This window comes from Babesia bovis, chromosome 1 (genome assembly GCF_000165395.2).
Source record: "Babesia bovis T2Bo chromosome 1, whole genome shotgun sequence".
NCBI classification, from domain to species: Eukaryota; Apicomplexa; class Aconoidasida; order Piroplasmida; family Babesiidae; genus Babesia; species Babesia bovis.
Window position 1 is genome coordinate 606,085 of NC_067396.1, and position 22,759 is coordinate 628,843.

The 22,759-nt window shown below is 43.0% G+C and overlaps 13 protein-coding genes across 13 annotated transcripts; 8 read left to right on the forward strand and 5 right to left on the reverse strand.

The window, feature by feature from the left end:
* The first annotated feature begins 1,141 nt into the window (after positions 1-1,141).
* Positions 1,142-2,588, forward strand: BBOV_I004190 (cAMP-dependent protein kinase catalytic subunit). Its single transcript, XM_001609018.2, has one exon. It carries the CDS (start codon positions 1,335-1,337, stop codon positions 2,583-2,585), a length of 1,251 nt encoding a protein of 416 aa, XP_001609068.1. The 5' UTR covers positions 1,142-1,334; the 3' UTR covers positions 2,586-2,588.
* A 7-nt stretch (positions 2,589-2,595) lies between these two features.
* BBOV_I004200 (putative ATP-dependent RNA helicase DDX47) lies at positions 2,596-4,327 on the reverse strand. Its single transcript, XM_051767259.1, has 7 exons — positions 3,565-4,327; positions 3,435-3,530; positions 3,203-3,397; positions 3,104-3,167; positions 2,894-3,065; positions 2,796-2,859; positions 2,596-2,760 (listed from the first exon to the last, which is right to left on the reverse strand). The coding sequence occupies exons 1-7, from the start codon at positions 4,276-4,278 to the stop codon at positions 2,599-2,601; spliced, it is 1,467 nt and encodes a 488-aa protein (XP_051623000.1). The 5' UTR covers positions 4,279-4,327; the 3' UTR covers positions 2,596-2,598.
* A 191-nt stretch (positions 4,328-4,518) lies between these two features.
* Positions 4,519-5,290, reverse strand: BBOV_I004205 (uncharacterized protein). Its single transcript, XM_051767894.1, has one exon. It carries the CDS (start codon positions 5,162-5,164, stop codon positions 4,907-4,909), a length of 258 nt encoding a protein of 85 aa, XP_051623899.1. The 5' UTR covers positions 5,165-5,290; the 3' UTR covers positions 4,519-4,906.
* Positions 5,291-5,429: 139 nt separating this feature from the next.
* Positions 5,430-9,288, forward strand: BBOV_I004210 (spherical body protein 3). The gene has a single exon (XM_001609020.2). It carries the CDS (start codon positions 5,545-5,547, stop codon positions 8,812-8,814), a length of 3,270 nt encoding a protein of 1,089 aa, XP_001609070.1. The 5' UTR covers positions 5,430-5,544; the 3' UTR covers positions 8,815-9,288.
* A 71-nt stretch (positions 9,289-9,359) lies between these two features.
* On the forward strand, positions 9,360-9,699 carry BBOV_I004215 (cAMP-dependent protein kinase). The gene has a single exon (XM_051767130.1). It carries the CDS (start codon positions 9,533-9,535, stop codon positions 9,695-9,697), a length of 165 nt encoding a protein of 54 aa, XP_051623872.1. The 5' UTR covers positions 9,360-9,532; the 3' UTR covers positions 9,698-9,699.
* Positions 9,700-9,704: 5 nt separating this feature from the next.
* BBOV_I004220 (putative ATP-dependent RNA helicase DDX47) lies at positions 9,705-11,348 on the reverse strand. The gene is made up of 7 exons (XM_051767304.1): positions 10,677-11,348; positions 10,547-10,642; positions 10,315-10,509; positions 10,216-10,279; positions 10,006-10,177; positions 9,908-9,971; positions 9,705-9,872 (listed from the first exon to the last, which is right to left on the reverse strand). The coding sequence occupies exons 1-7, from the start codon at positions 11,277-11,279 to the stop codon at positions 9,711-9,713; spliced, it is 1,356 nt and encodes a 451-aa protein (XP_051623001.1). The 5' UTR covers positions 11,280-11,348; the 3' UTR covers positions 9,705-9,710.
* A 432-nt stretch (positions 11,349-11,780) lies between these two features.
* On the forward strand, positions 11,781-12,228 carry BBOV_I004230 (putative Small nuclear ribonucleoprotein Sm D2). The gene is made up of 2 exons (XM_001609022.2): positions 11,781-12,014; positions 12,055-12,228. Exons 1-2 carry the CDS (start codon positions 11,895-11,897, stop codon positions 12,223-12,225), a joined length of 291 nt encoding a protein of 96 aa, XP_001609072.2. The 5' UTR covers positions 11,781-11,894; the 3' UTR covers positions 12,226-12,228.
* Positions 12,229-12,383: 155 nt separating this feature from the next.
* Positions 12,384-15,690, forward strand: BBOV_I004240 (vacuolar protein sorting-associated protein 11). Its single transcript, XM_051767413.1, has 7 exons — positions 12,384-12,526; positions 12,565-12,781; positions 12,821-13,004; positions 13,041-13,135; positions 13,173-15,195; positions 15,229-15,504; positions 15,540-15,690. The coding sequence occupies exons 1-7, from the start codon at positions 12,466-12,468 to the stop codon at positions 15,663-15,665; spliced, it is 2,982 nt and encodes a 993-aa protein (XP_051623002.1). The 5' UTR covers positions 12,384-12,465; the 3' UTR covers positions 15,666-15,690.
* Positions 15,691-15,719: 29 nt separating this feature from the next.
* On the reverse strand, positions 15,720-16,523 carry BBOV_I004250 (uncharacterized protein). The gene is made up of 4 exons (XM_001609024.2): positions 16,419-16,523; positions 16,269-16,383; positions 15,978-16,232; positions 15,720-15,942 (listed from the first exon to the last, which is right to left on the reverse strand). The coding sequence occupies exons 1-4, from the start codon at positions 16,479-16,481 to the stop codon at positions 15,740-15,742; spliced, it is 636 nt and encodes a 211-aa protein (XP_001609074.1). The 5' UTR covers positions 16,482-16,523; the 3' UTR covers positions 15,720-15,739.
* A 139-nt stretch (positions 16,524-16,662) lies between these two features.
* BBOV_I004260 (Signal peptidase peptidase S26 family protein) lies at positions 16,663-17,291 on the forward strand. The gene is made up of 3 exons (XM_001609025.2): positions 16,663-16,833; positions 16,871-17,120; positions 17,158-17,291. The coding sequence occupies exons 1-3, from the start codon at positions 16,729-16,731 to the stop codon at positions 17,259-17,261; spliced, it is 459 nt and encodes a 152-aa protein (XP_001609075.1). The 5' UTR covers positions 16,663-16,728; the 3' UTR covers positions 17,262-17,291.
* An 83-nt stretch (positions 17,292-17,374) lies between these two features.
* BBOV_I004270 (ATP-dependent Clp protease adaptor protein ClpS family protein) lies at positions 17,375-18,318 on the reverse strand. The gene is made up of 5 exons (XM_051767796.1): positions 18,069-18,318; positions 17,952-18,031; positions 17,787-17,906; positions 17,606-17,751; positions 17,375-17,444 (listed from the first exon to the last, which is right to left on the reverse strand). The coding sequence occupies exons 1-5, from the start codon at positions 18,219-18,221 to the stop codon at positions 17,383-17,385; spliced, it is 561 nt and encodes a 186-aa protein (XP_051623003.1). The 5' UTR covers positions 18,222-18,318; the 3' UTR covers positions 17,375-17,382.
* Positions 18,319-18,528: 210 nt separating this feature from the next.
* On the forward strand, positions 18,529-21,505 carry BBOV_I004280 (AP2 domain family protein). The gene is made up of 2 exons (XM_001609027.2): positions 18,529-18,622; positions 18,803-21,505. The coding sequence occupies exon 2, from the start codon at positions 19,091-19,093 to the stop codon at positions 21,137-21,139; it is 2,049 nt and encodes a 682-aa protein (XP_001609077.1). The 5' UTR covers positions 18,529-18,622; positions 18,803-19,090; the 3' UTR covers positions 21,140-21,505.
* A 144-nt stretch (positions 21,506-21,649) lies between these two features.
* BBOV_I004290 (8-oxoguanine DNA glycosylase N-terminal domain family protein) lies at positions 21,650-22,748 on the forward strand. Its single transcript, XM_001609028.2, has 6 exons — positions 21,650-21,750; positions 21,783-21,885; positions 21,920-22,381; positions 22,418-22,516; positions 22,551-22,616; positions 22,651-22,748. Exons 1-6 carry the CDS (start codon positions 21,684-21,686, stop codon positions 22,739-22,741), a joined length of 888 nt encoding a protein of 295 aa, XP_001609078.2. The 5' UTR covers positions 21,650-21,683; the 3' UTR covers positions 22,742-22,748.
* Positions 22,749-22,759: the final 11 nt, after the last annotated feature.

Below are 22,759 nucleotides of genomic sequence, written 5' to 3' on the forward strand. Positions count from 1 at the left end.
AAGGCTTATCAGTGATAGATGACACATAAATAAAACAAGCACAAGACATCCCAAGAAATATGTCTATCTTTTTCTCAAAACTACATTGAACATCACGCATCACAGATTGGTGTGTGTAAGGATTCTACAGTGAATGAGCTTATAGACAACTCTATTGATTGGCAATTCATGCCAGAATGTTATGAAACATATTATAAATACTTTTTTGTGATTATACATATATCAGTGTTTATACGAATGCGATATGCCACTTCGTACGGTGTTAATTTGCTTTACACACCAAACTGGCATGAAGATGAACCATTTTACATATCAAACTATATAGGAAAGGAGATGAAATCTATATGAGTATGTTCGTTTGAATGTTCGGCATAAACCTAGCTTCCAGGTCTTTCAATGAATGACCTACATTTATACTCAGTACGTTCTCCAATCATTTTCAATTCGACATCTATTAAAAGGCACAAAACATTATATATCCATACTATAGTACACTGAGTGTAATGCCATAAATTTTAAAACAGTGGAAGAATTGTTTCCATAATGAAAATTTTATGTGATCTTCCTACAATAAGATTTCAGCGAAAATATAAATGTTTGAGTGTTTTTTCGATGTTATATATCACAAATGATTGCCATTGTTACTGCACTTATCTACGGGATGATTGCAATATATAATTTTAGCATGGGCCGTGGCAGTCTCGCGTTGTACGCAGAAAAAATGATGAATGAGACTTGCATTGTCATACAACCACATGTTTCATACATAGAGATTCTATAATAAATTATCTGTCGCAGGGCTTGTTTTTTGCAATTATTTCCAGCGATCAGATAATTTGTTTTCTTGATTCATCGATGACCAGATGTTTCATAAGCATTTATTAACTCCTTTGATTCGAATGCACATTACCATTGCATTAAATTGAACCTCGAAATGCATTTCAGTTTCTCTTAAATGTGGAAATTCGGCGTGGTGTAACAACGGTTATCTTATCATGTTAAGAATACATCCATAAATGGGTGTTAGAAATATCGTTGATATAGTATGCAGTCACTGTCATACTTAGTACACATTATTATTCATAAGCATAGTCCGTGCAAGCGCTTTGGAGTAAAGGCCTACAATTTACCGTTTGAATTAATTGTAGAGGTTTAGCTTCAAGTAAAAATATCTAAATGTGAACTAAAAGACCGATGCTGGACAAACCAGAAGTATGTTACGTATAGTTCATTGATGGAACTACGATACCAGGGTAAAATATAGCGTTATGTATGGTGGTGTCATTGCCATGCTTTTATAAGACGGATGGCGGAAATGCCATAACATATGTAAAATGGGCGTCACGTATTCCATTACCAATGGCATCGATACAGGCATGGGCGCTTATGAAAACAAAAATCATGTAAACAAGGAGACATCTTACAGCGTTGTCCAATCAACAAGAAGGTTACCTCAACCACAGACTGCTCCGAGGATTTCGAGGTTTATGGCTCGGTGCAACAATATCGCAAAGCACATGATTTGTACAAACGATTCTATGGCCTCAGATGTACGTTATAAGGCATGGACAGAATCAGATACAATAAGCGACGGTACTATGGAAATAATACCATCGCTACCTGAGAAACTGGACATTTCAAATTTTGATATAGGACCAATAGTAGGAACTGGGTCATATGCTACAGTGTGCATTGCGACTCTCAATACTGGTCCGAAGTCTCAGCGTGCAACCTTCGCACTAAAGATTTTGCATAAAACAAAAGTCATCGCTGAACGACAGGTAATGCATCTACGTAATGAGAGACACATTTTGTCAACCGTCAGACATCCTTTCATAGTAAATTATGTGAAGAGTTTTCAAGACGATATAAATGTCTATATATTGTTAGAATATGTTTCTGGAGGAGAATTATTCAGTTACATATATAAATATGGAGCCCTAGGGCACACCGTTGCTCGATTCTATACTGCACAAGCGATATTAGCTATTGATTTTTTACACTTCAAGGGTATAGTGTATCGTGATTTAAAGCCTGAAAATATGCTACTTGATCAGGACGGCCATATACGTCTAGTTGACTTTGGATTTGCCAAGGAGGTAAAGCACAAAACATACACGGTATGTGGTACTCATGACTATCTTGCTCCTGAAATATTCCTACGTTGTGGACACGGTATAGAAGCAGATTGGTGGTCACTAGGTGTATTAGTATACGAAATTTTGACGGGTGTTCCTCCATTTCATGCTTCCGACCCTAGTGCAACTTATGACTTAGCGTTGGCGAACCACATTCGGTTTCCGCTGTCTGTGAGGGTTGAGGTCAAGGACTTCATACGTCGTTTGCTAGTGGTGAACCCGCGAAAGCGTCTTGGTGGTAGTAACAGCTCCGAGCTGTACTCCCACAGGTTCTTCGCGGGTATGGATTGGATGAAATTGCTCAGTAAGCAGTTGAAGCCTCCTATAGTACCACGTGTATCTGGTTTATCAGACACTACTAACTATATGCAGTATCCAGATGACTGGCGTGCGCATGATGCGCGTATAACGAGGTCACAACAAGATGAATACTTTAGCGACTTTTAGTGTCTTTTTATGTTTATAGTCTTTTGCGTTTTGCTGCTTCGTATTTTGCTTGGAACTTGCTAACTCGTTTGTTGGTGTTCGTTCTTCCCTTGTGATTCAATTTTTCAGACTGTACCCTACGTAGGGACTCGGCACAGAGAGCATGCTTTGCCAGAGCAGTGTCTTCGTCCAGATCCTGTTTACATTATACAACCACGGCATATGACATACCGTGAATTCCTCTAGTTTCTTGTTGAGTGCCAGTTCTATGCGTTGGAACAGTTCGACATCATACCTGAATCATATGCATCATGTTGTGTTAGACCTACTGTGTGACTACTGTCAAGGCCAACCCTGACCTTCCCGCTCGTGCAGTGCGTCCAACCCTGTGTATATAGTCTTTGGAGCACTCTGGGATATCGAAATTGATTACAAGTTCGACCATGGGCAGATCTAATCCACGTCCACCGACTTCGGTTGCAACTAGAATGTTTACTGAGCCTATTGATACATGTGCTTAAACAAATCACTTGACATACCTGTTTTGAATATTTGCAGGGCTCTGGAACGGTCGGCCTGTGTCATTTTCCCATGCAAGCATACCTTGCATATCTGATGAGCAAGAATATGCAACCTACAGTTGTGAATTTCAGTCCCTTGAGATACGCAGCGCACCTCTGGGCGCCGTCGCAGGTCTTGCAGAATACTATGGCAGTGCGTGTCGCATAGTACCACAGTAGTGCAGCCAAATATGTGTACTTGTATTTTTGGGGCACGAGTAAGAAACGCTGGTCCAGGTTCTCTGCAGTACTATACTTATCATCTACTTGTACCTGTACTAGAGTGTGTTTGTGATGGATAATCACTCACTGATATGGGATCCTTCAGCGCCATTTTCTGCAGTTTGCTTAGTTTCTTTGTCATAGTTGCGGAGAACAGGAACGTCTGCCTCTCGGTGGGCATTGCCTGCACATAGTTAAAACGTAATCTATTAGCTTACGTGTATGATTTTATCTAGTTCTTCATCGAAATCTTGCGATAGGAGGCGGTCTGCCTCATCGATAACCAGCTTTTTGACTGTGGACAAAGAGAATCCCTTTGTATTTTCCACATGGTCAGCTAACCTGCCGGGTGATGCCACAATGACGTGAGGTCGCTTTGCCAATGCCGATGCTTGATGTACCATGTCCACTCCACCTATGATGACACAGACCTGCAATGCGATAGAGCTGCTCAGTGCTCGGAACTGTTCGGCAATTTGTTCACAGAGCTCCCTGCTGGGTGCGAGCACAACACAATATATCCTTTGTACATCTTCGAGCAGGTGATGCAGCACTGGTATTGTGAATGCGCCAGTCTTCCCTGAGCCCGTCACAGCAAGGCCGATCACATCTCGGCCATTAAGTGCATGTGGTATGGCGGCCATTTGTATAGGGGTGGGTGCCTGCCATCCCATGGACTGGCACGCCTTGCATAATTCCGGGCACACTCCCAGCGACTGGAAAGTCGTGGTCGTTGAAGCTTCATTTGACTGCGTCTCGGTTTGCATATGCTGTTTGGTGGACGGTGCCTGTAGTCGTGCTTTGAAGTCCTCCAAGGCATCCACGCCTTCTGAGTCGCTGTCTTGACTCGACATTATTTTGCTATGATCTGTGTTATAGTGTTTAACGTCAAGTACCAAAAAGTGGATACTGATTTGCTTTACATACAGCATATAGCTATGGTCATCTACCTACGGGTTGAAAGCCCGGAATTGCTACAGAGATAACCTGAATGATTAGTATGCAATCTAGGATTAACAAGTTGTTATCATGGAGAAGTCAGGTGTCTTTAGATCTGTCCACTTTAGCTACAAACAAATTGAACCGTTCGTATGCCGAGTATGATTAATCGTTATGCTATGGGTGTGAATGTAAGATAAATCAACAATGTTACGACGTGGAAATATATATTGGAACCGCAAATTACTGAAATTTAACGCAGTTAAGCTGTGCACATATATATGCAATTACATTCATACTATCCATTGGTTTTAGTTTAGCACAGTGATATACAAGAAATGAATGGAGTTGCCGTATATTTCGTGACAATTCTGCAACAATATATACTTGAAGCCATGGCAGCATTACTTCTTTAACACCTTTTGTTGCATTTATATTCAACATGCCATGCGACAAGCTCATTCTCGCCTATAAATTCGATCTAGCATATCTATTTGGCCAGCGTGGGAATTACACAGCCTCAAAGAGCATTTTAGAGACGCAGATGTTTAAAAATTCTAAATCAACTATATATAGACCCGTAAGATAAAACAGTAGCTATTAAACAACCTATTCTACCATTTACGTGTGGACGATAGGTGGCTGCCTGCAGAGTACCAGCTTACGGTGATTATCATAGTTCCATCCAGGTGCACTGGTAAAATACAATTGTAAAATACACTTATCTGACAAAATAACCACAGCTTCTAGATGGAGATCACATGTGCAACTATGACATGAATAACGTTTCAGCGCTTGTGTCAGATTGAGCAGTTCATAGATAAAAAGACGCCTAACATTTCCAATTATAAACATTAGTTTATATGCCCAGTTAAACATTCGCACACATAGCAGTTGTAGCCCATTCACATAACTGACGAAGGTTACATCCTCACACCGACATCGTTAATCATTCCTCTACTCGGACTTCGGAGCGGGATAATTTAAAAATAGTACATATATAATAAAAATAGATTCATTATGCCATGGCACGCGGATGTACCGCGGATTAGCCTTCGGACACACTCCACCGTTATATGTATCATGGGGAAGAATTCTTCCCATATTTACAGCATGTGCATAGCGGAGCGCCGCACTTGGCAATTTCATATTTTATGCGCGTTCTTTTGCCGGCGCCCTCTGGTTTGTGTTGTTGGACGCTCAGTCATATTGTGATTACATTTTATGTTTAAAAGAGGCGTTAATATAGAAATTCCAATATGAGGCGCTTCTTGTTGGTGGCGTTGTTGGCTGCCACGGCAGCGGCCCAGGTGGTCGACGAAAATGTGGACAATTATCAGCATGAGTTGGATGACAACTACATGCCAGTTTTCACAGAGAAGCAGCTGGAGAACCCTGTCATTGTTCCCCTTGACATTACCAGCGGCATCCACGAGGAGACTTACAATGCTAAGAGTTTCATGAGCAAGGACGGAAAGATCATGAGCACTGTTTTCCATGCTCCTTCTGATGCTCTTTTCAAGGCCATTAACCATGGTGTAACAACCATTTTCAACCCGGAAACTTTCCTTTCCTACAAGGTCATCGTTGACTACGTTGACAAGGAGGCATACTACGTTCGTATCTTCGGTATTGTCAAGCGTGGTGTTTACGGTGTGAGGTACCTTATTAACACTAACGATGGTTTCGTTAAGGTTTCCCGTGCCGAATACAACAGACACCGTGCCCAATACAGCACTCCTTACACTCTTGATCTCTGTGCTCAGAAGAGTGAGCTTTTGGAGAAGAACATCGTTGAGGAGCACCCAGAGTCTCCTCAAGAGTTCACTTCTTACCAGCCTCAGTTCAACTACCACATCAACGAAGTTGTTGCTGGTCCGGTTAAATTGTGCGAGTTCGATCCCGCCAAGGCCGGTACTGGTATGAAGGTTATGACTTACAACTTCGACGGAAAGAAGTACTGTGTTGTTCAGGCAGTAAACATTGACGGTGGTATGGAGGAACACGTTTTCGTTGAAACTGAAGAGGGTTTCACTCGTATTTCCGACCGCCAGAGAGACGGTTTCTTTACCCCTGCTAGTGAGGAGACCACCACATCATCAGAGGAGACCGATGAGGACGGTTGCGGCGCTACCGACGATCAGCCTGACCAAGAAGGTGTGATCAATTACACCCAGCTCACCCCTCCATCTCAACACATTTCTAAGATGTTCTCCCAATTGCAGTTCCTTAAGGTTAACATTCGCCAGTCACCTAGGGAGAACGGTCCTTGGACCCGCACTACTTACCAAAACGGTAATGGTTGCCACGAAACCATGATTACCGCTCAGCAAGGTTACGTTATTTACAGGTTGGTAGACAACAGCAGACTTATATGGGAGCGCCCCGGTCTTGCTCTTACCAACGCTACCCTCATGAACAACCTCAATGGTGAAGAGTTCCTTCAGCTTGAGGTTCTTGCTGAGGACGGTTCCTCATTCAACTACTACTTCTCCAAGTACGATGACAAGTGGCACCCGATTACTAGGGAGCGCGCTAGGGAACTTGCCAACCCCAACAAGATTGGTACCGTTGAGGAAAAGATCCACCTCAAGTGCCCCGATTTGAGCCAGCATGATCTTGACAGGCTGAAGTGCACCACCTCACTTCCTTTTGACACCACCATTGACTGCCACTATGCTTGGTTGACTGACTCCGTCTCTGAGGGTGCTATGTTGACCAGGAAGCTCTGTACCGCCATGGACGAGTACTACAGTTTCAACTCCTTCATTACTGCACGTGATGTTATTATGGACCTCAAGGATCAGTACCGTTCCACCCAGGCCATACACTACAAGGCCGTTGGTCTCGAGCTTTTGGGTTTCAACGCTTTCGACTTGAACACCGGTAGGTGCTCCCTCCAATTCTACTTGAGACGTGAGAACCGCTGGATCCGTATTGACCAGGCTGTGTTCTACCAGCGTATCAACGATGTATTGGAATTCATTTTCTTGAAGAGGAGGCAGGCGGCCAACGGCACTGACCTAAGTGACGACGCCGTTCTCAACGACGAAATGGCTAACTACGTCCTCAGCGCTATGCACACCTTCCAGCACCGTGACATCGACACTGACCTTCCAATGAAGCACGAGTACGACTCTCACACTGGTGGTTACAATGTTGGTAAGAACCTTCCTCATGACCGTGAGTGCTCTGGTTCAACTGAGTGCCACTGCCCATGCAAGTGCAAGTGTACCTGCAACCAGACCGCAGCTGAGAAGAACGCCGCTCTTGAGCACATCTCCCTTGAGCTCCACTGCAAGCAGGATAATCGTTACAAGATCCACGCTGTCACCGGTCGTGACGGTTCCACTAGGATCAACTTTAAGCCATCTGAAGGATACAAGTTTGCCGAAATCACTGAGGGCGGTATTCTCATTTTCAAGAACCCCGAATTCAACATTACTGACGCTATCATTGACATATCAACCGATGGTCAGTACTTCCTCCAAGTTTTGGGTTTCGACCACAAAGGAGAGCAGCACATTTACTACCTCTACAAGGCTAAAAAGGCACACACCTTCACCGAAGTTTGCCGTCGCACATACGTTTCTATGCGTTACAGGACCATGACCAGAACCGCTGTGAACGTCAACAGCCACAACACTGGTAACCCCAACCTCATTCGCTTCAGGTCCAGGCACTACGGTAAAGTCCAGTCCTTCGTGCCTCGTTACAACTGCATTATTGACCGTGTTCACCACGAGAACACTACCATCTGGACCTACGACGAACTCAACCCTGAGGTCATTCTCCGTGTTGTCACCTTTGTCCGTGACAACATCCGTGGTGTCTTGCTCCAGTTGATTGACTACGAATCCAGGGAGGTTGACAGGCTTTACCTCAACACTAACCCTCAAACCAACGAGTACGTTCCATTCTTGCACAAGGGTGAAATGTTCTCTCTTTTCAAGACATACTTGCTGAACAGGCGTACTGGTCTCCCCGGTTTCAGGACATACAGGGAGAACGACATCGACTGGACCCGTGAGATTCTTCCAGGTTCCCACGACCACAACCGTATCCACAGCAAGAGATACATTGCTCCATCTGCCTACGATGTTTCTGAATACTTGTTGCGTAAGGAGGAGGAAGAAGAAACCTGCCCATGCAAGGAGAAGGAAGCTGAGTTGGCCAGAAGGAAGGCTAGGGAAGATCTTAATGGTATGAGTGCTGAGGAAGTCGCCAAGAAGGCCGCCATTGAGGCCAAGCACGTCCACATGCAGAACGTTAAGGACAACTCCTACTACAGCGGCGTCCCACTTACCTTGAGCAACGTTGTTCACAAGGAGGGTGTTGTATGGGATTCTAATGGTACCGGTGAGGTTTGCCTTGACTACAGGAAGTTCGACAAGGGTCAATACCGTCTTGTTGAGTGTGACATCATGACTCCTGATGGTCGTGTTGAGGTCAGGTACTTCATGAACACTCACAACGGCAGAGGTCACTACAAGGAAGTTGAGCTTTGCAGGGTTGGTATGGACGTGTAATCTGTTTAAGATGGATTTCCTTTTATATACTCCCCCTATTCGGATAAATAGTTTTAGACTTTAGTTTTTCTTTTGAGAAAACTGGGTAGATTTTTACCAAGGGCACAATGGATATTACTGCCGCAAGTACCATGTGTTATTGAGTTTTAAGTTTTGTTTTTGCGGTTTTTTGTTGTTATCGATGTTGGGAAGAAGTATGCTTTATGTCATATCGATGCGTGTTACACTTAATGCGCTTATACTGGCGGCTTAGAAATGTTCATATAGCTGCTTTAGCTATATTTCACTTGTGATGACGAATCGCTGGAATCTGAAAGATTCCCACTGATTCTGAATAAGGATGATGTACAATGACCGAAGACATTTTGCTTGGATACATTTCGTAGCCTCTTCATGATATTTGTTTGAATTATGCGGCTCGACTATGTTTTTAAAATCTTGCCGTACATTCTACTATGACGTAACAGAAACCTAATTTTAAATTAAATAATATTTAAATTGAATCAACACGTACGAAATTTTGACGGGTGTTCCTCCATTTCATGCTTCCGACCGTAGTGCAACTTATGACTTAGCGTTGGCGAACCACATTCGGTTTCCGCTGTCTGTGAGGGTTGAGGTCAAGGACTTCATACGTCGTTTGCTAGTGGTGAACCCGCGAAAGCGTCTTGGTGGTAGTAACAGCTCCGAGCTGTACTCCCACAGGTTCTTCGCGGGTATGGATTGGATGAAATTGCTCAGTAAGCAGTTGAAGCCTCCTATAGTACCACGTGTATCTGGTTTATCAGACACTACTAACTATATGCAGTATCCAGATGACTGGCGTGCGCATGATGCGCGTATAACGAGGTCACAACAAGATGAATACTTTAGCGACTTTTAGTGTCTTTTTATGTTTATAGTCTTTTGCGTTTTGCTGCTTCGTATTTTGCTTGGAACTTGCTAACTCGTTTGTTGGTGTTCGTTCTTCCCTTGTGATTCAATTTTTCAGACTGTACCCTACGTAGGGACTCGGCACAGAGAGCATGCTTTGCCAGAGCAGTGTCTTCGTCCAGATCCTGTTTACATTATACAACCACGGCATATGACATACCGTGAATTCCTCTAGTTTCTTGTTGAGTGCCAGTTCTATGCGTTGGAACAGTTCGACATCATACCTGAATCATATGCATCATGTTGTGTTAGACCTACTGTGTGACTACTGTCAAGGCCAACCCTGACCTTCCCGCTCGTGCAGTGCGTCCAACCCTGTGTATATAGTCTTTGGAGCACTCTGGGATATCGAAATTGATTACAAGTTCGACCATGGGCAGATCTAATCCACGTCCACCGACTTCGGTTGCAACTAGAATGTTTACTGAGCCTATTGATACATGTGCTTAAACAAATCACTTGACATACCTGTTTTGAATATTTGCAGGGCTCTGGAACGGTCGGCCTGTGTCATTTTCCCATGCAAGCATACCTTGCATATCTGATGAGCAAGAATATGCAACCTACAGTTGTGAATTTCAGTCCCTTGAGATACGCAGCGCACCTCTGGGCGCCGTCGCAGGTCTTGCAGAATACTATGGCAGTGCGTGTCGCATAGTACCACAGTAGTGCAGCCAAATATGTGTACTTGTATTTTTGGGGCACGAGTAAGAAACGCTGGTCCAGGTTCTCTGCAGTACTATACTTATCATCTACTTGTACCTGTACTAGAGTGTGTTTGTGATGGATAATCACTCACTGATATGGGATCCTTCAGCGCCATTTTCTGCAGTTTGCTTAGTTTCTTTGTCATAGTTGCGGAGAACAGGAACGTCTGCCTCTCGGTGGGCATTGCCTGCACATAGTTAAAACGTAATCTATTAGCTTACGTGTATGATTTTATCTAGTTCTTCATCGAAATCTTGCGATAGGAGGCGGTCTGCCTCATCGATAACCAGCTTTTTGACTGTGGACAAAGAGAATCCCTTTGTATTTTCCACATGGTCAGCTAACCTGCCGGGTGATGCCACAATGACGTGAGGTCGCTTTGCCAATGCCGATGCTTGATGTACCATGTCCACTCCACCTATGATGACACAGACCTGCAATGCGATAGAGCTGCTCAGTGCTCGGAACTGTTCGGCAATTTGTTCACAGAGCTCCCTGCTGGGTGCGAGCACAACACAATATATCCTTTGTACATCTTCGAGCAGGTGATGCAGCACTGGTATTGTGAATGCGCCAGTCTTCCCTGAGCCCGTCACAGCAAGGCCGATCACATCTCGGCCATTAAGTGCATGTGGTATGGCGGCCATTTGTATAGGGGTTGGGTGCCTGCCATCCCATGGACTGGCACGCCTTGCATAATTCCGGGCACACTCCCAGCGACTGGAAAGTCGTGGTCGTTGAAGCTTCATTTGACTGCGTCTCGGTTTGCATATGCTGTTTGGTGGACGGTGCCTGTAGTCGTGCTTTGAAGTCCTCCAAGGCATCCACGCCTTCTGAGTCGCTGTCTTGACTCGACATTATTTTGCTATGATCTGTGTTATAGTGTTTAACGTCAAGTGCCAAAAAGTGGATACTGATTTGCTTTACATACAGCATATAGCTATGGTCATCTACCTACGGGTTGAAAGCCCGGAATTGCTACAGAGATAACCTGAATGATTAGTATGCAATCTAGGATTAACAACTTGTTATCATGGATCACTACGGTTCATTCTCTAGAAGCCTTTCAATTCATTTAATACCCGCGAAGAACCTGTGGGAGTACAGCTCGGAGCTGTTACTACCACCAAGACGCTTTCGCGGGTTCACCACTAGCAAACGACGTATGAAGTCCTTGACCTCAACCCTCACAGACAGCGGAAACCGAATGTGGTTTGCTATTGATAACTTATGTATATGTTACGCGCGTTGTATTATAGAATCCCACAACACGACACACAGTTATGTTTTGTAATATATATAATTTGCAGAATTCTAAGTATAACTTATTTTTATATATTATTGTTCTGTAATTGTATATGTATAATTCTATTTTATAGGCATTTGTATTTATTTTATTATCATACTATATCTTTAGGCCATCAATAGGAATCCGTTCTATGTCGACTACAGAGGACAAGGATTGTCCATCCGGACCTTTATCGGTCTTGGAAGCTTGTGTTCGGGACAATTCACAGGTTTTGATTAACTGCCGTAGCAACCGGAAGTTGCTGGGTAGAGTAAGTTTTTTTAATCATGTAATATGTACAATACAAACAGGTTAAGGCATTTGACCGTCATTTTAATATGATTTTGACTGATGTGCGTGAGATGTGGACTGAAGTCAGTGGCGGTGGTGGCAAGAAGAAATACATGAACAAGGATCGTTACATCTCTCGTCTATTTTTGCGTGGCGATTCAGTTGTAGTCGTGCTTAGCAACCCAAAATAATTTTCAGTATCGCTTTTATAGTATATCTTTTACGTGATGTGCATCGACAGTTTTGTATGGCATTTGTGTTTACAGTGCTATTGCTTTACTTTACACATTTAGTTATTTACAGATTCGATAATGCAGTAGTCTATATTTGTTGTATTTCATGTATCCAGTGATGTTGAACGTTGACTTGCTGTCTTATATCATTTGTTTCTGATTTAAATTGATTCTCTATTGACGCACATTAGTCATGTCATGGAAACTGCCCGTAGGTTTCACTTTTTTGAGAAGCATTTGATATGTGCATTCTCGGAGGGTATGTTATCCTTTAGTGAATGTTACTACACCATACAGACCGGGCTCCTGTTGTTTTTGAGAGTGTCGTGGATTCTGCTGGCGACGATGATTATCTATGGATATTGGAATCTTCAGGGCGAGTGAACGCTTTATATAGACCTCACAATGACGTAAATTCGCGTGATATGCTTTTATGTCATTCCTCAAAAGCATTTGAATTTGAGGGATTTCGTCTTTTTGCTTGCCATGATGCATCGTCATTAATCATAGTAGGGTTTGTTATTCCAGGCTATCGCCATACATATGTTCCTAGGAAAGATGAAGAATCTGATTCTATGCTCAAGTTTAATACCTACAAGGTCTCATCGCAGCACATTTTATATGGAACTGATATATTGCAATTTGTACAGTCCGTACCTGTCTTTTTACCTTCCCAAGGTTTAGAGTTGGATAATATCCAGACAATTGCAGTATCTTCGTGTACTAACTTAGCCGCCGTATGTTTGTGGTATCTTTGCCATTTATGATCATAGGTTGGCACAGCCAATGGGACTGTATATCTATATTACAACTATTTATCTGCATCTTCTGATGGTTCCTGTTCGTCTCACACGCTGACTTCACTAAGGTAATTGCTGGTTTATTATATAACATCTGTTGTACAGGTTATCTGATTTTAGCCGTGATCGTACTACTGGCTATATACGTTCAATCCACATTTGTCTTCTTGGTTCCGGTATTTTCGGTCTTAATGTTTGTTGTGAGGATGTTGTGTTTTCATTTAGGTTGGACCCCAAGCCTGAGCTGCTTAGTATGCAGCTCATAGAATCATCTTTTGAATCCTCATGCACTTTGGGCAGTGGTCAATTTGGCGTATTTAAGTCTGGCGGCATGATTGACATTTATAATTCTGATGGCTCCATTATATCTCGTTTGAAGGGTAACGGCCGTTGTACTTCAATGACTGGTTACAAGGGTTACATTGCTATAGCATCAGTTGACTGCAAGGGTTCTCTTGATAGTTCTTATTCCACTACTTTGGTTGCTATTCATTGTCGCGTTCCTGGTATGGATTTCATCGCATATTCTCAGCACATTCCTATAGTTTTTAGATTTGAGCTTGCTCTTGGTTCTTTGTTTGTGTTGGCACGGTCGGGTTCCAGTTCATCACTGATATTATTTGAGTTGCGTGAGAAGGGTATATATGACCGTTTGCAGATACTCATTCGTAAGCGTTTATTTGCTTGGGCTATATCCACAGCAACCTTAGAGCATCGTCCTATTTCGGAATGCGAGGAGATTCACAAGATCCATGCCAATTGGCTTTATGACAAGGGTCGTTATGACGGTGCTGTTGATGCTTACTGCAAGGCTGGATCATCGGTTGAGCCTGGGTATGTGCTCGCTCGCTTAACTCCATTGACCTCTAAGCTATACCTTTACAAGTACTTGATAAATTTACATGAGCGTGGTAAGGCCACTAGCATTCACACGATTGTGCTGATGAGGGTTTTGCAATCTTTGTTTGAGGACAGTTCAAACAATGTGGCATCGTCGGACTCAACTTCAGATGCTGCAATTACCTCCCACGACTGCCATGAGTTGCTATCACGGTTTTTGTCTACTTTTGGCGAATCTGAGAAGGATTCAATTCGTGAGGCTTTATATGATTGCCGATCCTCTGGTGGTTTTAATTTTGCTCGTGCTGTAGCTCTTGCTCAGCAAAACCACAATGAGTACATTGACATATTGGTGGAGGACTTTCACGACTACGGTGCTACACTGGACTACCTGCAGTCTACTAGCACCCAGGTAACTTGTAACGCCATTTTAAAGCACGGCAGGCGCCTTGTTAGGCACAATCCTGGTGCCATTTTATCCTTTATCCGTCGTATAGGTGATTCTATGCCTAAGAATAATTGCAGTTTTCTTGAAGCGTTCGTTCCTACCTTTTGTATGGAGGACCTTTTTCTTACTGACATGCTTGGTTCGTATGTCGATAACAATTCTTTGTTGATATTTTCCACTCGCCTTCACCTTTTGCTTGATCAGTATGCTGGTTTCCAGATTTCTGCAAGTCGTGACCTTACAACTGATTTACATTTGGGTAGTGGTTCCACCAGTGGAACACACCTCGATAGCCGTTCGGGTACTTGTGGAACACCTCTGGACAATAATGATGCCAGTATGGCTGTATGTCCAAACACAATTCCGGGTGGTGCTACTATCTCTTCTGATGCTAAGTACACTGATTCAGGCTCACTATCTGGTAATTTTGACACTGCGGTTCTGGAGGATCGACTATGGAAGTTGCTTAATGGCAACACTCAGTTGGCTGGTCACCAGCTTATAGCTTTGTTGCTGTGCCTGGTGTATAATTATCAGCGTGGTGCTAATTCCATGGCTATTAAGATGGGTTACTATCACCTTCCTTTGGTGCTTGCCGGTATGCGTGATGACGGTGTTGACACCAATACGTTTGACCTATTGAACCATGCTTTAAGTTATGGTTACAATGAGCCAACGCTTTGGGTTGGTACTCTGTCCTTGTTACTATCATCTCCCAATGACATTTCGGAGTTGTTGCGCGTTGCTCTTCAGCACATTCAGACTCACAACTTGTTGAGTTTCGCTAGTGTGTTGACTATTCTTCAGCGCAACTCTCATTTGCGCTTTGGTGATGTAAAGGTTCGTTTTAATTTAGACTCCATATGGTTTTAGGACTACTTGCGTCGAGAATTCCGCCAGATTGGTGATTTGTTGCATGAGTATGAGCGTGACATAAGTCAGGACAAGGCTGACTGTCAGCAGATGAACCGCGACTTGCAGCGTTTGCAGCATTCTTACGTTGTGATTAACAACAGTAACTGCTCTCGTTGTGAGTTATGTCTTGAGATGCCATCACTACACTTTTACTGCCAGCATTCATTTCACACTTACTGCATTGGCAGTGATGGCTTATGTCCCAAGTGTGGACCCATAGCCAATGAGGGCGGGGTTAGTTTGCATTAGTGCTTTTATAGTGTATACAGTATGGCGTGGACTCACAGAAGCGTCTGGAGCATCAGGATAACTTTTTTAAGTTTTTGAGTGGTGCTACTGACCCGTTTGTTTACATGACGCAGCAGTTGGAGTGGTTTGCATTTTCCCAGGCTTAACGGTTGCAACATGCGCTATTAATACTATTTCATCTTTCGTCATGTATATGTTACTTGTGTAGTTTTATTTATTGTTAAACTCGGTCTTTTAATACCTGGTTGATTTGGTTGACTCGCTCCTGGAGTCCTACTGCCGATTCACTGATTCGATCTAGATCATCATTTTGTTTTTGCACGGCATTTGCGATAGTTTCAGTCTTTTGGCGGTTATTCCTCAGTTCCTCAATCAGTATATCTAGGTGGTCGCTTGTATTTACTGCTAAATGGCTCACCGCGTCTGTGTACTATGTGCTGGATACTAGGATAACTTACGGGTTATGGAATTATGATTGGCAATGTCTTTGGTCAAGGTCTCCTTGTTCGGAAACCATGTTGTTGTATCCCAAAACTTAGTCTTTCCAGTTGATACGTTTGGTTCCATATCCTTTTTTAACTGTATTCCCTTTTTCCATGGTACGGAGTTGGTAATCCAGCTGACAGAATTAAGATAGGCATCTACTATCTTTTGTGTTGTTGTTACAGATTCATGTGATTCGTTAAGTCTATCTTTAATTCGATTGATATTTTCTGTTTCAATGTAGTAATTAGCTTAGTTAACGTTACCATTTTGCGATTGAAGTTCGGTTAGTGAGTCCGTGGCCACATTTCCAGCTTCTACTGAGTGTGATAGTGCCTTTTTCAAGCTTTGCGTGATGCTCTTGCTATATTGCATAACCACCTATTGTGATATATATTCATATTTGATGTATTAACCTGGGTGATACCATGCTCTTGTACATCGTCATCTTCGTTTGGTGTTTGGCTCTGCAGTTCCATATCTGATTATATTATAATTTCCATGTTTAATAGATATTTTCCAGTGGAATTCTATCCAATGTGTAGGATTAATATCGATCTCTGGGGATTTGCCTCTATTTTTGTAGCAGATGTGTATCACATTGTTTGCTAAAACCGTTTAATACAGATTCCGGTGTTGCACATCGCCTAGAATACGCATTAGTACTACTTTATTTTGCTTCTGTTATATATTCTTGTATGTTTACAATCGAGATGTTAATCTAGGATGCTGGGTATTAATTTATCTTGTGCTAAGGACATCGGTCGCACATTGGTTTATACATTTTGTTCGGCTCACGTGATAACTAAATATGCAGTGGATGTTACTTTGGTTAGTTTTGGTATTCTATTCCTTAAGTTTCTAACAGACTCAGGGTCCTAGTATGGTCCCTACTATAGATGAATCACGTGCCATTGCATTTTTTGTTCGTCCACATTTACTGCGTATATTGCGTGGCAGTCCCGTTCCAATATACCGTGACGGTGACATTGTGATTGCCAAATCGCCTACAAATGCCACTCGTCGTATTTGCAAGCGTGTCGTTGTAATTTCACCTGAGCATCGTGGTGACATTATGGTTCCTGAGGGCCACGTGTGGTTAGAAGGTGACAACAAGTGTAGGTCTTGACTTTATACTTCTAATCTTGACATTAGCGAACTCCCTTGACAGTCGATACTACGGCGCCGTATCATCTCACTTGTTGCTGGGTCGTGTATTTCTGGTTATATCGCAAAGTACCGGGGTCAGCGTACTCTAACAATGCCTCGTTCAACGTAACACCATGTACGGTCTTTCTAGGCATTCACTATTGCACTTTATAAATCTAGATCGTTATATACATGATCTATATTACAGCATGTTTGGTATTATGTGCTTATTTAATTCTGCTTTGGGCATGTATCATGTATTGCGCAAGCTGTTAAACCTCGTTTCTGCAGTTCTGTAGAGAATGAATTGTGAGGAACAATACTAATGGGCCATGGCATTGTCAAGGTAATTGACAATTCCCTGTGGTCACGAAAAGTTGCATATTCTTTGGTTCAATATATGGATACATCATTGATATGTTGTAAGGAGCTATGCTAATATTGCCATACGTACCTATACAGTAGAGCTCAGCCTTCCGTTGCCAGGTTCGCAACACCGTTGCTTGTCCTGTGCTATGCGCTTCCATAGTGATTGTATGTGCCACTTCTCTACTTATTTGTGGTATGGCATCTGCGATTGATTCCGTGACATAAGGGATGCTGTATTATGTAATAACTGCGACATGCTTATTTACCTGTGTATATCGTCATTATAGATTACTACACGCCAAGCAGTTGTTTCTTCCTTCCTTTCTTGTTTGGTTTGGTCATCCATACTGGCGACAGCGTCTTCCTTGATGGATTCTATTGTTTGCCTAGGTAATCATATAGCACGGGCTATTTGGTTGCTATAGACACACCTTAATTTACTTTGTTCTTCTTTCTTGTGTACATAAGTACCCAATTGGGCAGCAGGTGTAGATGACGCCTGTGCTTTTACCTGGTTGGTGTTATTCCACACTGGATGTAAGACTTACTTTGGTTCCTAGGTATGGGTGTTTAACTCTTTGGACTAAGATTCCACTGCTAAATGAATTCCACGATTGCGTGTCTAATGTACCCAAAGCGGCTAATAAAAGCGTTGCGATGTGTAGCCCTCTTAAGAGTTGTGTATATGGCCGGCGTAGCATCGGAGGGAGCGATTCTAGCTCTTTGGCAGATCCGCTTCGGTGCTTGGCGATTCGATAAGGAGCTTCCAATAAAATGCTGGGGGTAGCTATTGGCTAGCTAGTTATATCATTGTCGACTATTTAATTCTTCGCGTTTGGTGGGCTCGCTACTTTATGTGGCGCTGTCTATGAAATGGCTACACAATTTCATTTCATGGTTTTGCGATGCTTTATGGCCATATTGTTGTATGCTTGGATGGGTTTTGCATTGGTGAAGGCTTGTAAAATTCTTGCAAATTCTCCTTCTGCTTACACATTCTTGTGAGTTACATGTTTTATAATTTCTCACACAGTGTGTTTAAAAGCACGGATTACTTTTATTAATACCAGAAGACCCTTATAGAATTCACATTTTGTGGAAGGTAGGTTTTATTTGTTACTTAGGCGTGTCGTAAGATGGGTGCCATGCTTATATATTTCTAGAGTTGGTTGTTACATGCACATAGTACCATTTTGATTCACTGTTGAATATTTTTCGATCTTGCATTTATCTGAACATGCGATGTTTATGATGTTTATATACATTTTCTAAGTTTATTCAGATTCCACTGATCCTTCTATGATTTTTTTCTTTTGCGTCATCTATGGCATAAATCTGCTTCTTCTAAGGGTGTGTATATTCGTGCATTGATTCCTGGGAGTACTGGATATTAACAGTATACAACTAGATTTCAGATTGGTTTGTTTCGGTTGTTCCCTTCTCAGGATTCTTTGCCTATCTTGGATATTTCGTCAAGATCACTTGGTTTGCATACATTTGTTGAGTTTAGGGTCTCTGTAGAAGCATTGTCTGTGTTGTTTGTTTGCCGTAATTTTTTTCAGGATTCACCATGCTTTCTGCAAGTGTGTTTCACCCTGTTGAGGGGATTGGGCATCGTCCTGGTTGTGTTCCTTTGATGAATGATTTTCCTGAAATGTGTTATATGCCTCAATTTCACGATATGGGTGCTTCAACAAATTCTTATACTGATTTTAATGGTGGTCCTATGGATACTGAGGCTGTTTTGTGGGATAGACGGGTATGGGACCAGGGTCAATATCCAGGACCTTCTGACTTATATAATAGTTATGATACCCAGATAGGATTCGTCAACACTGACCGGATTGTTCCTGTGGAGATGTTGGCTGAATACGCTCAGTATCATGAGCGTGTATCTGCACAGCAGCAAAAGGCTTTGGAGATTCAACATCAGCTTCAGCAGATGCATGCTCAGTATACTCAATACCAAGCCTTTTTGACTAATTTTCACTTACCTCATATTATGGAGATGGAGCTAAAGGGCAAGTATGGCTTAGGTGACCAGGGTTCACGCGGGGTTATGGGCAACGTCTTTGGTGGCAACTCCTCTCCAACTACTCATTTCCACACCATGGGACAAATGTCTGAGACACTTCGGGAGCTACCGTACACTTTTTTCGCTGATGACAACACTGCACCTTGTTCTCCGGACCGCCATTCATCATCCATAAGTTCTGAGACTACTCCCAATAACATGGACGTCCTCAATGGCATTTCGGGATATAGGGCTTTCCCTCAAAAACACAACCATGGTTACAACAGTACTTTAGATTCTGTTGACATGGTTACAAAGCCTGTGGTATCACTGTGTTCCATGGCTAGTGTGAGCACTGTTGACTTGATGAACGACGAGGGGTATCGCTCCATGGGCAATGGACTAGCTACAGACGATAGTGACAATACGTTTGACTTCACTCGCAAGCGTACGTTATCTATTGACGATCCTGTGGATTCAGCACTGATCATTGGCAGCGATGAGAAACGTCAGAAGCCCACGGGTCCTAGTGATGTGAGCTTGGTACCAGATTCCTACCGTGTTAAGTACATATCCAATGGTAACAGAGCGGTTAAAACCCCTGCTTTTAGGCGCAGTGGCGCTAATGACTATCCAGTAAAAATGCCATCTAGTGAGCCACATTATAGTCGCATTCCATTTTCTGGTCCTAATGCCTTTATGACTGAGCCCATAATAGATGGTCAGATTAACCATGATTACTACCGTCGAGATTTTTACTCCAGGATGTCGCAGCATGGCTTGGACCATTTATTCCCAGAGCACAATATATCTTGCAACCCTGTTAGGATGGGTTGTGAACCGCTGTTCAATAATGTAAATGGTATATCTTGTAGCGCTGGTGCTACTCATGACCACAAGGAGGTTAGGAGTACTAACCTGGATAACATTAGCATAACTCCACGGAGGAACATTGACGATGACCTAGTCAATGGCAATCTACGTTATCCTGGTGACAGTAATGATGAACATGACCTCACTAGTGAGATCTCTCCTTTTGGTCATGACCATACCGATCTTTGCGACACTCAAGATCAGGATAGCCTTAGTCCAAAAGAGCGCAAGTCGCATCGTCTGGCTGCCAAGAAATTATCATCCAATGTTTTCAAGGTTCGCAAGAAGATTGCTAGATCTTCCGAGGTGATTCGTGAGCACCGTGAGATTGCTCAGCGTCTGAAGTCACTGGAGGTGGGTGGCATCATGGTAATTAAGAAGCGTCGGAGTCACCGGGACTCCCAAATAGAGATTAAGAAGTCCACTGATTTTTATGACTATCTTTTGGACATTCCTGTAACTGCTGAGCCCGATCCGGAGTTGGGTGTTCAGCAGTACAAGTGTTTAGTCCCTGGTGTCTACTGGGACAAGCGTTCTTGGATTGCCTCATGGTATGAAAACGGTATTCGTTGTTACAGCAGTTTTTCTGCGAAAATGCACGGGTTTTACAAGGCAAAGTACTTTGCGATTCACGTTCGCATCTTTAAGACCAAAAACGCAGATTTTTATGACCCAGAGGCTGAGACGGAGCGATACCATATTTTAAGTCAATTAGGCGTTAAGAAATGTTAGTGTGGCGCCTAGTGGGACATTGGCATTCCCGATGCCCATCTATGCGTTTCATACATCCCATCAAAATTTGGATGGACGAATCAATGAAGTGAATCTTTACGTCATCCGCTGAAACAGAGTGGATATATTTGCTATACACAAAAAATGCGAGTTTTCAAGATTGCTAGTTGCATTCCGCCTGGCTCCTCATTCTCACTTGTACCCCTGGTTCCAGAAAGCCTATGTGGGATACAATCGTGGTACCACTTTCCTTACTACGTTACGTCCTGGAATGGTACTTGGAACATATAAGTTAGGCGATTGCTAACATCTAGCATTGCCATGGCTGCTTAGGGTGGATTTTGCACTTTGGGTTTCGTGACATTATGACTCTCATAATGTTGCGTCTGCTCGTCAATCGCCAGCATTTTCGTTTGTTTACGAATTTACTTGGGTGTATAGGCTGTGCGCTGGGCGTGTAGTTCTGAATCCTGCCGCTGCCTTTCACACACATTAAAGGCAACTGCCATTTAATAGCTATTCATGGTATTTATATTAAGTAGTTATGGGTTTAGAGTGGACCTTGCTGTGTACGCAGCGTTGCATGGATCCATCCCTTGTTCTTACTACAGGTGTGTTGACGGTTAAGAATATATATTCATAGGTCAATCATTTGGTTGGTCACCTGTTGGTGACGACACATGGGTTGGCGTGATTGACAGCTTTGTCATTGAGCTGCGGAAGGCTGGTGACAATGTCGAGTACAGGTTGGTTGGATTCTTGCTATATATTATAATTAAGGAATATATTTGGCGATTGCGACGTAAAGCGATTAAGAGCTTACTTCGACTTGGACTATAGTTACACAATCGATCGGTCTATTGCTCCTGATAGCGTATTGCGTATAGTTGATCGTCGCGTCGGTGTCCGCATACTCCAGCAGGACCCCTTGGAAACCCTTGTGAGCTTCATCTGTTCGGCTAACAACAACATTAAGCGCATTACTCGCATGTGCTATGAGATTCGTTCGTCTTATGGTACCCTGCTGGGTTCAAAGGATTACAATGGGACGACCTTGCGTTTCTATTCATTTCCTACATTGAGTCAGCTATCCGCTGCTGACTTCACTTCTCTGGGTCTTGGATTCCGTGCTAAATACGTTGCACGCAGTATATCATTTCTCCGAGAAAACGGCTTAGAGTGGCTGTTGAACTTGCGTGACATACCTTACCCGGAAGCCCTGGAGGAGTTGGTTAAGTTGCCGTAAGTTTGACTGGATAGCAAGTTATCATTTACCAGTGGTGTTGGCCGAAAGGTGGCTGACTGCATTTTATTGTACAGTTTGGGTAAACGTGAGTGCGTTCCTGTTGACGTCCACGTAAATCGCATAGCTAAATTGTAGGTCATTGTCCCGTTGATAACAGTTTGTTAGGCACTTTGGTATTCGCGCTAGCGGCTCCGGCAGCTATGACAGGATCCATGAAGCTTTTCTCGAAATGTAGGTTTACTCTAGGTAGTTAACTCTACTCCAGTGCTCCTAGGGACGCCGGGTGGCTGCAAGCCGTGCTCTTTGTGGATTCAGTTATTCAAAACTCCAGCCAAGTTACTAAGGTCATACACTAGTTCTGGTATCATTGATGT